The sequence below is a fragment of the Epinephelus moara genome, chromosome 13, assembly GCF_006386435.1.
Source record: "Epinephelus moara isolate mb chromosome 13, YSFRI_EMoa_1.0, whole genome shotgun sequence".
Lineage (NCBI taxonomy): Eukaryota > Metazoa > Chordata > Actinopteri > Perciformes > Serranidae > Epinephelus > Epinephelus moara.
In genome coordinates this window covers 23,521,865-23,538,520 of record NC_065518.1, presented here as the reverse complement: position 1 = coordinate 23,538,520, position 16,656 = coordinate 23,521,865, and the positions used below count along the sequence as shown (strand labels likewise).

The following is a 16,656-nucleotide window of genomic DNA, read 5'->3' as shown; positions in this document are numbered from 1 at the left end:
CAATCACCTCTGGTTTGGTTGAGATAAACCCTTAATTTACATCATGTTCCGACAAATATTAGATCAATGGCAACAAAAGAAAAAATAAAAGTTAGAGTAATATCTGTAAAGTTACCGATTGTTTATTTGAAAATGTACGCTATCAGGAAGTTTGTACAGAAGTTAGCCCGCTACAGTGGCTACAATGGCAGCAGTACTAAGAAAAATGGCTCGCTAGTCCAACTATCCCTCTACTTCAATTTTAATAGGAATGTCTGTTGTACTCTCATTATATTTATATGCTCAGAACATTCCCCTGGGTGCTTTTTTTGGCCCTCATTTATGAAACAAACATGCGGCAGAAAACTGGGCGTACGGTCGTTTCCACGTAAAGCTTGGCATTTATCGGTGTCGACGTGAGCGGATGCTACGATCAAATCTTGCGTCACATCTCAGCTCGTGACTGAGTCAGCATGGACTTGCAATGCAGTAGTAAATCTGACTGAGTTGGAGAACTGTTATTAGAACAAACTCTGATTGGCATCCAAGCATTTGCAGCCACCTAAAAATGTATAGCCACCACACTGACGCTCACTTTCTATCATAGCTTGCAGATCCCTGGCTCTGTGGGACTGACTCTAGGCTGACCACAGGATGAACGCCACTTATGCCCGACTCTTAACTTATCTAGGACTTTTCTTTTTTCTTTTTATACAGACAGATAATTAGAAAGAAATAAGTAATACCTGCAATAGTGTAAATATTTCAACACTAGTGGCCTATAGGTTAATAGACTGACCTGTAGACCTGTTATGCCCAAATGGAAGCAGACCCGATATGCACGGACAAACGCCTCTCAGTTAAAAGCTTTTATTTGACTAGGCTATTATAAGAATATCAATATTATATAAAAGCCAAGGACCTAAGCATTTCCATTTCAAGCTCAGAGAAGTTTCTCTTCTTTGTCGTATTACCCTCTAGGTGCGAGGACTCTAAACCCAGAATATATTGGGGCAGGATAAGTAAATGGCGATTGTTTTCAGCTGCAACATTTATAAACGCCCGATCATTCAGTGATTGGCGAGATGAGAACGTTTCATGAATCACACGCAAATCCTATCATAAGGCGATTTCGGCGCTCAGATCTGCACTGGTTTAAATGTTAGATTGATAAATGAGGGCCAGCGACATCTTGAACATCTTTCCCAATTCATTGTCTGTGGAGCAGCTCCAGACTTAATACTTGGTGACATCACAAATTTGAGTTTTAGCACTTCAGTTTTTGGATTTGGGAGAGAATTGTTCATGTTTACTAGTATTTTTGGACTGTCTTAGACCATAGGAATAACAGTTCCCCTTTAAAAACGCAGCTCAGTAACAATAAAGTTTACTGCCGACGTCCAAAGCTGTGCTCCAGAATTCTTCTTCGCGGGCCGTCACGAGGCAGCCAGACTGTAATTCAAGGGCAAAGGTAAATCCACCATCCAGACTTTAATGTTGCAATAAGCCGCGTCACAAAGGCTCCGGTTACAGCGCGATAAAAAGGTGTGAATATTTCACAGGAAGTCTCAAATAAAGTGCAGTAAATTTGCGCACTTTGTCCCAGAAACTCCACACCCTGCAGGGGATAATCTCTGTTCTATCCAGCTCTCGCGTTACACATATATGGCCTATACACACACACACACACACACACTTAGAGGCGAGCAAAAAAGCCCACAGAAGTACAGAAGTGCATTCAGACTGCATGGATTTATATTGATGTATACACAAGACTAGTACGCTCTGTCTGATGAGCACATGTGCTGCATTTCTGGTATTCTCACACACATATGTGCTCACACACATGCACAAAGTGAGGATCTGAAATCTTGGCAGGCCGAAAGCCGATATCCTCTCTTTGTTCTCTTAATGGTCCTGTTCCGTCTTTATTATTCTGAATACCTGACCCACCTGTACAGCCAGAGGAGACTCTATCCCGCCCGTCGTCTCTCATGAAACTCATGAGATACAGTTTCCCTTTCTCTCCCCATTCTTCCCCTTCTATCGGCTACAGCTACAGTTTCAAATTGCTTCCTCCTCTCGTGTTTTCCCTTTTTTTTGTCTCTCCTTTTCCTCATTCTTCCACGCTTTCTTCTGTGGTCCATTTTCCTCCAGCAGACAAATGATCGGCATTGATGAACACAAGGCGGTATTCAGAGGACTCACACCCAGCAGAAAAGGGGAAAAAAACAATCAAGATGTGTTTTTTTTGTAAGAATCTTTTTTTTAATGAAACACAAAAAGGCAATAAAATTAAGATAAATAATTTTTTTCCTTTTGTACATGAGGAAATATTTAAGTCATATTTCCAAAGAATGACTGAAATTACATAATATATTTTAGTAGGCTATCTCAACCGTACAAAGCAGTTTTCCAGTGGGTCTAAAAAAAAAAGAAAAAAAAAGAAAAAAAAGAAAATACACAATGATGTCGCTTCTGTCAAAAACGTGATGGTTAGAACTGAATCCAGTGTTTCTTAAAGAAAATACAGCTTTAAAAAATAATCAATTAAAGACCCATAAAAGTAATATTTCAAAATTGAGTTTCACATTAGATTCCTTTTAAAGCTTTTGCTTTGCAGTGTAACAGCAACATTGTTGTTAAAAGTCAGTCAACGTCCTAAAAAAAAAAAAAAAAATGAAAAAAGAAAAGAAAAAGGCAATCGTGTTCTTCCCCCCTGTACATCCTATACACTGGCAACAGTCATCACAGGCTTGCATAAACAGTAAGACGATGAGGAAAACAAGCAAACATAAAACACACACACACACACACACACACACACACACACAGTTTTTTGGCAAAGCAGGAATAAAAGTGACAAGAAGCATAATTTGTGATTTGATCCTTATGTTTCCTTTTTTGTCTCTCAACATTGTCCCATTGATTGGCTCTGATTGTCCTTCACAGTCACGTGATGCCATTCTGGTTGCCATAGTGACCTCAAGTGCATCAGCTGGGCAGCGTGCAGACAATGTTGCTGCAACGTTTCTCGGAGGCTGTCATAGCAACGCTGGATGAACACGAGAAGACAACGAGAGGAACTCTACTTAAAATACCTCTGTGATTGCAGGGGTCCCGGATTCAGATTTGATTGAACGTTTTTATGTCCTTTTTTTTTTTTTTTTTTACATAATTTTTTTTCTTCTAATGCAGTGAAGCGTAAACTCACAGGTGCTTTGGTATGTTTCTTTTTGATGCCAGATAAATATCTACATTTTATATAGGAATACAGGCTAAAATAGATAAAGAAGATTCTTTTAGGATCGGAGAACAGCAGAAACTCAGTTTCTTTTCCAGTATTTGTTTAAAAATAAGCTCCCAACAGGAAATGCACATTCTAAACCCAACAGAGTAAAATAAAGACAAAAAGATTTAGACACATGTTTAAAAAGAGCCTTTTTCTGATTTCCTTATAAAAACATTTCCCAAACACCCTTTCGACATATTCACCCTTCGCCTAAAGCGGGGCTTACAACCACAAAGTCTTCACATCAGTTGTACAGTTTGACCCCAAATCCAAACCTCCAATCCTGTTCAGTGCAGTGAGAGTGAAGGAAACTAACCCGACCTCCTCCCTCTGTCCCCAAAAACCCACCCACACATACCCTAAAAAAATCTAAATAAAATAATCTTCTCTGCAAAAGAAAAAAGAAACAAGAACAAATATATATGTATACTATTTACAACGTGTTATATTATACATGATGCTGTACAAAGCGCACACACACGCTCCATGCACACGTACGCACGCACGCTGCCATGCACGCACATTTCAAATAAACAATCCCAACTACCTGTACATGTGTCTTCGCACCTGAATAGAAGGATGCGAGAGCGAGGTATTGACGTGTATGGCTTGGCGGGAGAAAAAAATTCGTATTCCAGCCGCGAGCGCTGAAAACTGCACGTTAAGTACTGGACAGATTAATATTTAGAGTGTTAGACATACTGACAATGTGTCATGACATCATCCCTGTTCGATGAGCGCAGGTGTACATGTGCATGACCACACACACACACACGCTAAAGCACTATTTACTTAAGAGCTCATTAAATGCCAAACAGGGCAGCCACTCTGCATACACACACACACACACACGCGCACACACACATACACATACACACAAAGTCCGAACTACAGTGTTTTTTGGTCCTGTTGGGGATCTCTCAATCACGTTGTCATCGTCAAACTACCAGTATAAGACCATTAAAACCCTCCAAACCAGTGTGGTTTACAGTAAGTCTGTCCTTACCATACAGTCTCTCCCACTCTCTGAGTCAGTCTTTGTTTTAGAAAGCCAAGTCTGACACCCTCCCTTCATAGCATATCCAAGCGACTGTACTCCAAAGTGCTCATGTCCTTGGTTCCTGTTCTTTTGTTGCAGTAATCTTGTCGCAGTGACGAGATACTCTGTTATTTCAGCCACAGGGAAGGCTGGAGACTCTCGCTGCGACAAGGAGCCTCAGTCCACATCTGATAAAGAGGTTAAATCTGACATGGATCAGACTTTTCCCCAGAACAAACCTCTAAGTGCCAGTACTGTCGGGCTTTATCCAGTGGGCTAGCTCCTTCTCTTACAAGGGACAGATCAATACGCAGAGCCAAGGCTCTTTGTCTTGGTTTCCTCTCTGTCCCCAGCTCCATTCTGAAGGACCATCCTGGAACTCCAGGGCTCAGGTTCAATATTTGGATTTCTCTCTAGCTTGGGGTGCTAGGACACAATGGCCATGCCGTCGGCACTGATCAGCTGGCCCGTGGTTGGTTCGTAAGTTCCAGCCAGGTAGAACAGGTCGTTGGTTGCGCTGCCGGGCTTACGGTCACGCATCAGGTGATCATACTCGACCTTGCTGACCACCTGGCAGCGATGGGAGATGGTCTGCACGTCATTCTCATCCTCATGGCTTGACTGATACAAGGCATTCTGGGAGAGAGACGGGAAAAGTGGTTGATAGATGAGCATGATAATATATTCGACAATCAAAATGTTGATTTCATGAGAAAAGCGGTAAGGCTGTTATCTTTGGTGCTGTTTTCACTCTGCACTTCCCACACATACTCTCTTTGTCATGTCTTTTAGCGTGGGTTTTCTCATGATGAAGTTTCTGCAAGTGGTGATCTTTTATGTTTGCTCAGCCGCGGTGGTTGTTGCTGTTCATGCTAACTACCCAACTCTTTTTCTATTTATTCCAAACAAACCACTACTGCTGTTGCTAGAAATGCAAAATACATGACTTCCTGTGCGGCAGAGATTTTTCCTGGGAAAGACCCACCTTACACTGAGTCTTTAGAACTGCAAATGTAACAGTTTCACGAACTAAGTGGAGGTTCAGCCATTCATATCAGATGAGAACAGGGAATAAAAAGAAGCAAAGAGGTAATATATTTATATGAAAATGTCACGGACTGTTACTTTGACCATTCCTGTTTTAGAAATTCTACTTTGCACTCTCTGGCCTTTACCTTGCCGTCGCGGTGTCGCTTCCCCAGGCGAGTCTCCTCCGGGTGGTAGAACCACTTGACCCTGACCACCATGCTGGAGCTCCACGACTCCCAGAGGCTCTCCACTCTGCCCACGTAGGGCAGCTGGGGCCGGCCAGGTGACAGGAACACAGCACAGTCCCCGACACGCACCGTCTCCTTGCCCCTCACGATGGCCTTGTAGAAAAGCTTGCGGGCTTTACCCTTCAGACCTCTCCTCTGTCGGGGAAAGAGAGTAAAAATAGCACTCTCAGTCAATTTATTCAGCGTGGAGGGTTTATTTCACCAATGGCCTCATTTTAGAAATCAATTAAGATTTTTGTTTGGTTTGCTAAATCCAGTCTACCAAAGTATGTTACATTTTGCATGTCAAAAAATAGCTAATGCCTAACATCAATCATAACACCCTGACCCTATTGAGTTACAGAAGTATGTTTTGTGGATTCTCTCTCACCCTTATAAAGACAATACCACTGAAACTCATGTAGAAATTACAAGTACAGTACAGGAACCAGAACCTTGATAGCACACCTATATACCCGCCCCATCCTTTCATTTGTTGGGGCATGTCTACACCTTGAGCGTCTTTTAAGCTGCATATCTCAGTCGACAGATGCAGTCATGTTTACAAAGCAAACAACACGGCAGAATGGAAGCCGAGAGTGGCAGTGGTTGCTCAAAACTGTTTTGTTCCGTTATCTCAGGATTGTGACTTAATAATCAGGATAACAGATTCAGAGTAAGTAACTGTAAGTAAGCTTTACAGTGCTGCCACTGTGTACAAAGACTGAGGCAGAATAAGCACTGCAAAGAGAGATCGTATTTGTCCGGCACATTTAGTATATGTAATCAAGGTATGACCCAGCAGAAACTGCGACAACAATCGGTAGTGAGCTTAAGTAGGTTACTGATACCCAGGACAACAGTTTTGAAACCATATAACCAAGATAATAACGTATCATTGTGAGAAAACAACGATCTGATTAAGTCAGGATTTCAATGTAATGGGATTTAGTTACAAGAAATCACAATTGCTTTAGTTTTGCACGGTGATGAAAAGCAGAACAGTAACTAAAAGAAGACAGAGACCTCGGAAAAACTCTTCAATAACATCTTGGATATGGCAAAAGAACATACAAGCCAAAGTGTCCTACCTGTGTGGGGTTGCCGGACCATTTCCAGAGCTGGCGTCCAGGCACATGAGGAGCCATGTTAGGTAGGGGCTCAGGTGAGGACATCCGCTGCCTCTTAGCTGTTGCCGGGTCCTTGGACGCAGGTTTCGGCTGCTGGCTCACAGGACTGCTTTGACTCTGATGGTGGCTGCTAGAAATTCCTTCTTTCCTCTTCAGCTGGGTCTTAGCTGTGCCACTGTTAGCCACCATACTTCCTTTTGACACGAACTCCTTCCTGTCTTCTGCTCTGTCAGCCCGCACCTTTGACCCTGAGACGGCCATGCTGGCTTTGGCCACAAAGCCGTGAGCCGGTGCTGGGGCAGTGGGAGAAGAGTTGGAGGTGGTAGGGTCGGGGCTCAGGAGGTCGGAGGTCATGTTCTGCCTGTGCTTTTGTTTGTCCTGCTGGAGCAGCGCACGGCGCAGCAGCACAGAGGAGGACTCTTCGTCAGAGGAGTATGAGGAGTCGTTGTCTGAGGAGCAGAGGGACGAGGAGGAGATGGAGCCGGAGGAGGAAGAGGAGGAGGAAGATGAGGAGAAGCAGGTGGAGAGACGGGAGAGAAAACGGCCACCGCGGTGGGATGTGACTGCTGCACTTCTTCTTGGTGCTTCAGCATCCTGACCATCATCCTCATCATCCTCATCCAGCTCAGAGTAAGAGCTGGGGCAGTCACTCGGGTAGTCCAAACTGAAATCTCCACCTTGGACTCCGAGACCTGCTGACAGAAGATCCTTTCTCAGAGGTGGAGCGCCCTTTACAATAGGCTCAGAACGGACCACAGCACCATCTCTTTCCCCTCCTCCCTTCTTGCCATCTTTAACCAGCAGCGCAGGGTGGATGTATCGCAGCGGTGCTCCAGCAGAGGCGAGACTCTTTCCTCCTTTCCCTCCACTCCCCCCAAGTCGAAGCAGTGCCTTGCCGTTCTTTGTTTTAGGAGAGGTCACTCCTTCATGGTCGAGCTTCACCAGAAACTGTTTCCTGTCACGTTCGCTTACTGGCTTTCTGCTCCCAGCTGCCATTGCCATGGTGACAGCTGAGGAGAGAGGAGAGGACGAGGAGTCCCGGAGCCCCATGGAGGCCACTGTGGCAACCGGTCGCCCTGCTCCAGAGCTTCCACCATTTTTGAAGGTAGAGAAGCTGTTGGCGATGCTACTGAAGGAGTCACCTTCAAAAGGAGAACCAAAGATGCCTTTGATAGGCATTGGAGGTGCGAGAAGGTGTGAGGCGGGCCGATGAAACAGCCCTAAGTCTCGCTCTCGTATCCTCCTCTGGGTCTTCCGAGACGTTCCATTGAAGAGGAAGAAGTCAACTGGCGGTCTTTTCCTGGGCGCAGACCAGTTTAACAAGGAAGTGTTGCCTTTGGTTACAGTTTCTGTTACTGATGTCGGCGTGCTGGCAGTCTTGGGCACTGAGTGGACTTTCTTAGGCCTGCCAACTGAAAAAGGAGTCGGCAACAGGGAAGAGTTATAATCAATACAAACTGACAGGTCTGAAGAGCACACTGAGATAATTGTGGAACTAAGAGCTTTGGAGAAACTTAATAACTTTATCTCCTTGATCTCCACCTAGCCAGGTAAGTTTCAACGTATCCATTACTCAAACTACAACAAACCTGGTAAACCTGTCTGTCCCTCCACTTGCAGTGTCAACTGGAGTTTGTGATGAGTTACATGTTGCTCAACTACAAAAAACACGCTGATGTCACCTCGTAAAAGCATGATTAATGTGGTCATATAGAAGTTAATTGATAGGCAGCAAACAAGGAATTTTAATTTACGAGACTTTGGGTTTATGCGCCTTTGCTCAGTGCTCTCATCTGACTCGGAGGCATCTGATAAGTGGTTGACAGTTGCAGCTGTAAATGAGGTGTTGTTTGGGGGAATTTTAGTATGGCCTGAAGCGCTGTGTGTCTGTGAATGTATCCACCAGTTAGACCAGTACTTCTCAGACAACATATATTAAAGCTTCAGTAGCTGAGTGATGTTCAGTCCCTTAATGAATTCCTCAGACATCAAATAGAAAGCCAGTCTTTCGAACACATGTTTAACTAATAATAGCTGGTTAAAAATGACCTTTCAAATATGCAAAGCTTGGCAAAACATGTTTTATTTGGATGGGTGACGAAATATTAAATACAAGGATAGCGAATGTCTGGTTCAGAGCAAGCAGCAACCTCAGAGGCTAAAAAAGGAAGCTAATGTAAAAGTATCAAAAACTGCAGTTCTATAAATGGCCACTTGAAGCTGGCTTTAAAAGGAAGTAAATCCGCATAGACCCCCATGTTAAAATGCCCAACTTAAGAGCGGAATAAACAGCCTGGTACAAAAAAAATGATTATGGTCTCTATAGCTAATTTCAAAATTCATAACTGTACGGAGGATACATTTTTTATAAAATCACCTGGTTAACTGTTATTAAGGCCTAAAATGCAATGCAAAATTATGGGCGTGGGTGCTTTGAGTGATAGGTGGGTGCTATCCGTTGGCAAGTAACTACCAAGGCAACAGTGTAGAGTATAGGCATTAGCTGTTGCTATTTCAGTGTTTTCAGTTCATGAAAGTTAATTGTAATGATTTGGTGTTCTAAAAAATTTGTAGTGTGTTTGGTTGTACTAAAAGACCCTCTAATGAGTCGGATTTTATGGTAAGTACATTTTGTTTTAATAGTTTTTTTTTGCTAGCAAAATTTAGCATTGTCTTGATTAACCATAGATGTAAATGCACCATGCTAACCAAGCTAGGACCTAGCTTTAGAATGATCTCCACCCTCTCATCCAAATATGGTTACTTCTGGCTCCAACTTAACCAAGATGACGATGGCCAAAATCTAAACTTGAGGCTTCAAAACAGGAGTCCACATCCAATGGCTGATGTGACGGTGACTACGTCCACTATTGTATACAGAGTGCTGAATATGTTCCCACCTCCCTCACCTGGTCTTTTCTCTTGGGGCCTCCCTGTTGGATCCTCATTGGCTGGTTTCTCTGTGGGTGTGTCTTTCCTGTCCTGGGTGGAGCTTCGTCGACCGCGACGACCAGGTGAGACCAGAAGTGCTGGAGAGGGTTCCGCACCTGACAGAGAAGAGTTGTTAAATGGTGGTGTCTTTTCTTTCTTTCTTTCTTTCTTTCTTTCTTTCTTTCTTTCTTTCTTTTTAATCCCTCTATTTAAAGCCATACTCACAGCAGATTTGGTATCCTGGGGGCAGAAGTCTGATGTTTGCGAGGGAGATCCTTCCCCTGTCTCCATCATCAAACTCCACCATCACGCTCCCCTCCTTCTCCTCCTCACCTGGTCCTCCTAAAGCAAATCAAACAGGACGTTGAACATGAGTTGCCGGGGACGTAATAGTGCATATCTGCAGTATTGATGTTATAGGTGCATCTTGCTCACCTCGGTGGACGTATCCGGGGTAAAGACAGCGAGAACGCTCGCTCCAGTAGGCACAAACTCGCGTCCCTGCAGTCAGGATGGCCTCATTCTGGGGCCGCACATCTAACACCTGGAAAAATCACAAAATTATGTGTGTAACATATGTGGAGTTTCAGTTAAAGCTACTATGTTAAAGATGCTATGGTGACTTAAACTCACAGCTTCCTGAAGTAGTTGCTCCAACGAGTAAATACGGGGGCGATTCCCTCTTTCTCCTTCGATGACAACACTGAATCTAAGAAAAAAAAAGGAAAGGAAAATGATTTAAAAATAAAATTTGTCAAAATGTTATTTTAATTTGTAAGGTATAATTTTAGCACAATTTCCACTGTTAGATTTCAAGGTTGTCTTTTTCAAAAAGGGTTTTTGTCATGAGTGCCCAGGTTTTTCACTGGCAGCTGTGTTGGCCGCCACTGCTGTGTGTCTTGGCTTTTGTAGTTGTCTAGACTTCTTGTTTGTCAAGATTCACACAGCTGTCAGGCATTTAACTAAGCTAACGTTTCAACTCTTTTGTAAATCAGAGAAGACTCTTGTTGCAATATGTCTTTTTAGTACTTAACTCCAGGGTTTCCCCCAGGAAATCGTTAAGCTGAGGCGGTTATCCACCCAGATTTTGATGCTCCTCGTATTGGGATCAATAGAAGACGGAAAAAAAACAATGGTCATATACGGCAGTAGCTGTGTGAAATAGTCACTGTGCTCTTTTCCCTGGAAGGTTGATGTTTTATTTCATGAAGGAGTGTTTTTAGAGAAGGTGGTTTGTATCTGTAGTGAGACAGCAGGGAAGAGGGGGCTTACATGTCAGGCAGGTCCAGAGTTTGAACGCAGGCAGCGTACAGCAGCTCGTCCTCCTTGGAGATCAGGATCTTCAGCCCGTCCACCAACATCTCTTTACTCAACACACAGTTTGGCAGGGCTGTGGAGGGAGGGCGTGGCAGAAAGATGGATGGATGGAGAAGATAAAGGGGTGAGATATAGATAATTTGTGAGTGTGTTGAATAATTGCTATGTGAAGTGGAAAGGAGGGACAAAAAAGGCAGAGAAAGAGGTGTGTATGAATGTGTGAAATGGATCCAACATGCTTTTAAAACCTGCATGTGTGTGCGTAATTATATATGATGTGTCACTGCCTACCGGGTATTCTGCAAGGCATGTTGGGAGGGAGGTGGGTCAACTTCATCTCCTCCTCCGCCTCCTCTTCCTCCTCCTCCCCCTCAGAGAAGCTGCTTTCCTCATCCAACCGAAAGCCGTCGTCGGCTGCAAAGCTCTGCAGGAGTCGGCTCACTGCGTGGCCTTTGGCCTGGACAGGAAACAGGATGTGACATCAGTGAGCGTAAAGCAGGATATTGTATCACTTCATCACACTATGCCAAAATACATCTGCAGTATAAACAGGATCTGCAGGTGACTGAAGTGACTCTGATGTGGCTGATGTGGTGAATTCGTCAGTGAAAAGCAACCGCAGACACCAACGCCTCTTGTAATGTGATACTTCAATTAAGTCTGCAGAATGTTTTTTTTTTTACACACCACCAGTGTTCACTCAAAGGTCAAGAGGTCACAGTCAGTAATAACGGCAGCTCTTGAACTGGTGGGACTTCAGCGCATTGCTCAAGGACACTTCAGCAGTGTGGACGCCTTCTAATATAAAAGCTTGAACCCTAATTTAAATTCTCACTATCAGACACACACACACACACACACACACACAAGATACTATCCATCTCCAAACCGGTTTAGGCTAGTCTATCCAAAGATGACTGATGACTGATGATGGAAAGTCAGCTCATCCAACAGGTTCCTGCTTGTATTTAGGCTTTCCAAAGAAAAGACCATAATATAACACATGAGAGATGGTGTGTGTGTGTGTGTGTGTGTTAATGTGTGTTAATGTGTGTTAATGTGTGTTTGTGTGTTCGTTCGTGCGTGCGTGTTGTCTCTTGGAGTTTTCCACATCAGGAGACCATATATTTTAGTGACAGAAGTTTCGTCACCAGAGGGCATGGGTGATTATTTCTCTTTAGTGCTAGTGGTGTGTGTGTGTGTGTGTAGGCATGCATGGGTGTGTAAGGGTTATGGCCAATGATTATCTTTATACCTTACTGTTTGGTTTGGAGTTATGTGTTTTTGGACATTCCCTCACTATGAGTCAAAGACTAAGGCAACCTCGGGGCATCTCTCATTAAAATGAATGTGGGTGTCTCGCCAGTGGCTGCTTGCACGAAGACAGCGGGGCCAGAGGTGTGTTGGCACAACAGGCCGGTATGCAAACTCACACCTACGACACAAGCAAATGGTATATTTGACAAAGTCACTGATTTACCGCTGATGCGACGCGTCTCCCCGTGAGGGAGTCAAGGTTATTGGCAGATTGTGTCACTTGTAATTTACAGGATTTCCAAACCTCCTGACAGGGTGTGGCTCACTTTTAAGGAAGGATTGAACTTGAGGCGAGGGCTTTTCAAAATTCCTCCTACCTCTCGTTCTCAGCCTTTACCTGCATGCATCAGAAGGCCAAAGGGCGTGACCTTTTGTTAGTCACCTTTCTTTCTCTCACATTCCCAGTCCGCCTGAAACACCGTCAGGTTCGGCACATAAAAAAACACAGCATGTCCCTTTTTTGCTCGTTTACTCATTTCAAGAGTAATGTACGTAATTACGTTCCTTACAACTCAGTGACAGCGGTAATTTATTGTGATACTCATTATGTAACCTTTCTGTCACACCTCTAAAATTGGCAACTGCGTCTCACCTTTCCCGTCTCAGTTTTTTTTCCCATGCAGTTCGGTGTGACTGAACAAATATGCCAGCAAAGCCCACAGATTCTGTCGCCCTTAAATGGATGCTGAACTTTAGGGGAGCATTTAGTTGTACGGCCTCCTGCCCGTGATATTAACTCCAAATATTGTTGATTTTCTTTTTGATTTAGCTCCAGCTGGCAGAATATGTTTTGTGACCTCCTGGATTACAGGAGCAACTGATAAACATGACCAACAGGTATACTGCACAACAACACTCGCTATCTACTTCCCCTGATCATGTACAAAGAAGTGCACACATGACGCAGCTGAGGAGGGAAATGCAAGATACAGATGGCAGTTTTGAGCATGTAAATATGACAGAGAGGTGTCATAAATCACTGCTGTCAGGGAGTAATTTACTTGGTTGAATAGCTGTCACTGGCAAAGGTGAAATATTGCTGTGTCACTGTAAAGTTACAAGCCGCCACCCAACACTGGTCCTCACCTTTCCCAGAATGACCTGTCCTGATGAGCTCTTCCTCATGGTTTCCTTGCTCGCCCTGTTTGCTTCCGTCAGACTTCCATGGTTCCCCCGGCCGTCACCAAAACTGCAGCCCACTGATGGTGCACCCCAGCTTGGCAGAGACGCTCTTTTGGTCCCCTGGTGGTCTGGATGTGCCCTGTCTGTGTTGGCGAGGCTCGGCCTTCTGGGCGCTCTCCTCTGATCTACGCCGGGCATGCTCCCAGTGCCTGAGGGTGAAGGGGACATCATGGAAATTAGAGCTGACAGATACATTGCAAAAATGTCAATATCTAATATTAGAATAGATACAGTCATAGCACTGACACAATTTTCTGAGCTATATTAGATTGTTCTGGATGATTTCATGAACAAAGACAATTGCTTTGCATCATATCAACATCACTAACGTCAATATTTCTTTCAAAACCCTAGTTAGATTGTAAAAAAAAAACCATAGTTGCACACAGACCATCCATAATACCCTGTTAGTGTTTAGCTGCAAGTTTATCCTTGTACATTTTAAAGCATTTCAAAACTAAAACTAACGTAGATTTCTCTAAACCCTATGAAATGTATGTTATCCTTCACTTCAAGTCAAAAAAAACTAAAAGTCACAAAGTTACAAAGTCATAAAGTTGTAAAGACATGTAGAAAGGTCTCACCGGGAGGCCCTGGTCTCTTACTCCTGGCTTTCTGGTTCGCTTGGAGCTTGGAGGACTGCGATGAAAAAGGCACGATCCCAGCAGGGTTTGCAGGAGCTTCTTTAGAGGATGAGCTAATCTTGGTGTCACCGGCTCCATCTTCGCTGTCGTAGCTGCCCTCCTCCTCCTCCTCCTCTGTGGAATCACAACATCGATATGATCAGTCGGAAAGCTCCAAGTGATCTAAATGTAAACACTGTTAACTAAGGCCAGGGACTTGCTTGATGAGATGTATTGACAGCAAGCTTTCAATATTCCTTTAGCATCCACACTTCAGTTCACAAGGCTGTGGCCAACTTCTGTAGTCGTGAATACAAAAGTTGGATGAGAAATGTTGCCGATACGTGCTTGATCGAACTTTTCTTTGAGGGTTTTGGGACATATTAACTCTATTATTATGCAGCTTGTTCCTCAACTGCAGTTACAGGAAGCAAATGTTGACACACATGCATATATGCAGCGCACACTCACACACAGATTGTTATTGGCAGCTGTGTGTCGCTGACTGCGGGGGTCGTGTCGGGTGTCGACACATCTCTGACACACTTGTCACTTACATGGCGTTCTCGTCAACACTTTGCCTCAGTCACACACACATACACACACCACACACACATCCAACCACTGCTTCTCCATGGCGTCAAGGCCATGAGGTCAGTCAGATTTTCCTGAAGTTTTCACATCAGATCGTCCTCTCTTGTGATGCATTCATTTAAAAATTAGGATGAGTGTCATTGTTTCTCCTCATCTCAAGCCTCCGAGGAGGACATTTTCACAAGGTTGGGGAGGTGAAGAAGAGTGGGGAGGAACCCGGGGTGTGAGATTCTGAACGGAGCCAGAGCGGGCTCACGTTACTGTGCGGTGTTGAGGGCAGGGGTGGCTGTGTTGCATGCCTGTGGCAAGTCGTTAACGGTTTTAACGGTGTGACAGACGAGCCGGGAAGTGAGAGGAGAGCCCCCTGATGACGGCAGACATCTCACTCTCAGACGCTTAACGTGCACACACTCACAGATGCACTCTCATCGCGAAATCTCTCGATGTCTGGTTGATGTTCTTTGAGCCATCAGCCAAATCAGCACTATTTGACTCATGTGTGTAACAGCCTGTGAACTCTGCTGGTTGACATGACTACATACTTGTGTGCGACCTGTAGTTTAACTCACCGTGCTCTGAGCTCTCACTGTCACTCTTCTCTTCCTTAACTTCCTGCTTTTTGGAGCCTTGATCGTCCTTGTGGTGAGCTCTGCTTGCGTTGACGCCCATCAACACTTTGGGCTTTCGACCCCTCTTCCTCTTTGCAGTCTGACCAGCTGCCCAGTCCTGCTGCAGGTCTGACAGATCAACAACAGGAGGGGGATTTAGTTTTAGGGTGCTGCTTAATAGAGAAGTGCCTGTGCATATATGCTCCCTCTGTACCCACCTTTTCTTCCTTGTCTGCAGTGACTCTTGGAGGCATCTTCCCCACCAGGAGTCCCTCTGCAGTGCAGCATGCTTGCCGATGGTGCACCACGCTGGGCCGCAGCCTTCTGCTTCAGCTGGGTCACCCGCCTGGCCAGCCTGGAGCTCAGGGCGCTCGGTCGACCTCTGTGCTTACAACGAGCTTTCATCTGCGGACCGGGAGTGGAAAGCTAATTATTGACTCATTTCTTTCCGCTAATTGAAATATCCAGGAAAGAAAAAAAAAACATTAGCAGCAGGAAGTGGTTGTCAGTGTGTGTGGATGAACCAGAAGGAACCCCAGAGAGACAGACCTGTGCGGAGCTTAGGCTGTTGAAGCCATGATTGGACATTTTCTTCCTGGCTTTTTCCTCCAGTAAAGTCAGCCCCGCTCTGGAAAACATAAAGATGCGACACAGACGTACTTCAATGAGAATTTATCATATATAAAACAGATCACAGAACCAATCTGATCACACATTTCTTTCCTTTCATGGATGCTTCAGCCTCTCTGCTCTCCTCTTTCTAGTTTCGCCTCCCTCTCCACTGGGTTCATTCATTGTCTCACTCTCTCCCCACTCTTCCTCTCTGTCTCATAACTTTGATGAGGTAAGAGACCGACCGTCTGCGCAGATTGACGGCAAACACAGAAATATTCAGCGGCCGTGTGAATATGAAACTCTGCTGAATCACCACATGAAAGGGTAAGAATTATCTGGTGTGAAGGAGAGTGGAGAAGAGACGGAGAGACAGAGAGGAGGAGGAGAATGGTTGAGGGGGAAGGGAAAGAGACAGAGAGAGAGAGATGAAGCAGTCTCGGGGGAGTCTGTCCGTTGACCGGAGCTTCAGGGCTCGATCGATAAACACTAACCTCTATTGAACACTACTCCTCCCTCCCTCTCTCTCTCCCTCTCTCTCTCTCTGTCATTCCTTCATTGTATGCATGCTCTCTCACACCACAGGCAGCCAGCACACACACTCACACACACAGCTCACACACTCTGTTAGCAGCTGGTGTCTGAGGCAGGTGAATCCTATATTCCCACAGAGGGAAGGTTTGGCTCTCAGCATCTCCGCTCCCGGGAGAGGAGAGGAGAGGAGAGGAGAGGAGAGGAGAAGAGAAAGCAAAGGAAAAGACAGAGCGGTATCTATC

At 44.7% G+C, this 16,656-nt stretch overlaps 1 protein-coding gene across 5 annotated transcripts in view; it reads right to left on the bottom strand.

Moving 5' to 3' along the window:
- Positions 1-2,643: 2,643 nt before the first annotated feature.
- Positions 2,644-16,656, bottom strand: part of bahcc1b (BAH domain and coiled-coil containing 1b) — a 99,455-nt gene continuing 85,442 nt past the window's right edge. For 4 of the 5 annotated variants that reach the window (XM_050060678.1, XM_050060677.1, XM_050060676.1 and 1 more), the window contains exons 15-28: positions 15,818-15,896; positions 15,487-15,673; positions 15,230-15,397; positions 14,028-14,201; positions 13,348-13,592; positions 11,236-11,401; positions 10,900-11,017; positions 10,261-10,336; positions 10,063-10,171; positions 9,853-9,969; positions 9,606-9,743; positions 6,658-8,108; positions 5,486-5,722; positions 2,644-4,946 (exon numbers count right to left, since the gene is read on the bottom strand). In XM_050060678.1, the coding sequence (XP_049916635.1) occupies positions 4,737-4,946; positions 5,486-5,722; positions 6,658-8,108; positions 9,606-9,743; positions 9,853-9,969; positions 10,063-10,171; positions 10,261-10,336; positions 10,900-11,017; positions 11,236-11,401; positions 13,348-13,592; positions 14,028-14,201; positions 15,230-15,397; positions 15,487-15,673; positions 15,818-15,896 (3,475 nt within the window). In that variant the 3' untranslated portion in view covers positions 2,644-4,736. The remainder of the gene's footprint in view (positions 4,947-5,485; positions 5,723-6,657; positions 8,109-9,605; positions 9,744-9,852; positions 9,970-10,062; positions 10,172-10,260; positions 10,337-10,899; positions 11,018-11,235; positions 11,402-13,347; positions 13,593-14,027; positions 14,202-15,229; positions 15,398-15,486; positions 15,674-15,817; positions 15,897-16,656) is intronic. The other variant, XM_050060680.1, reaches the window with a different exon arrangement.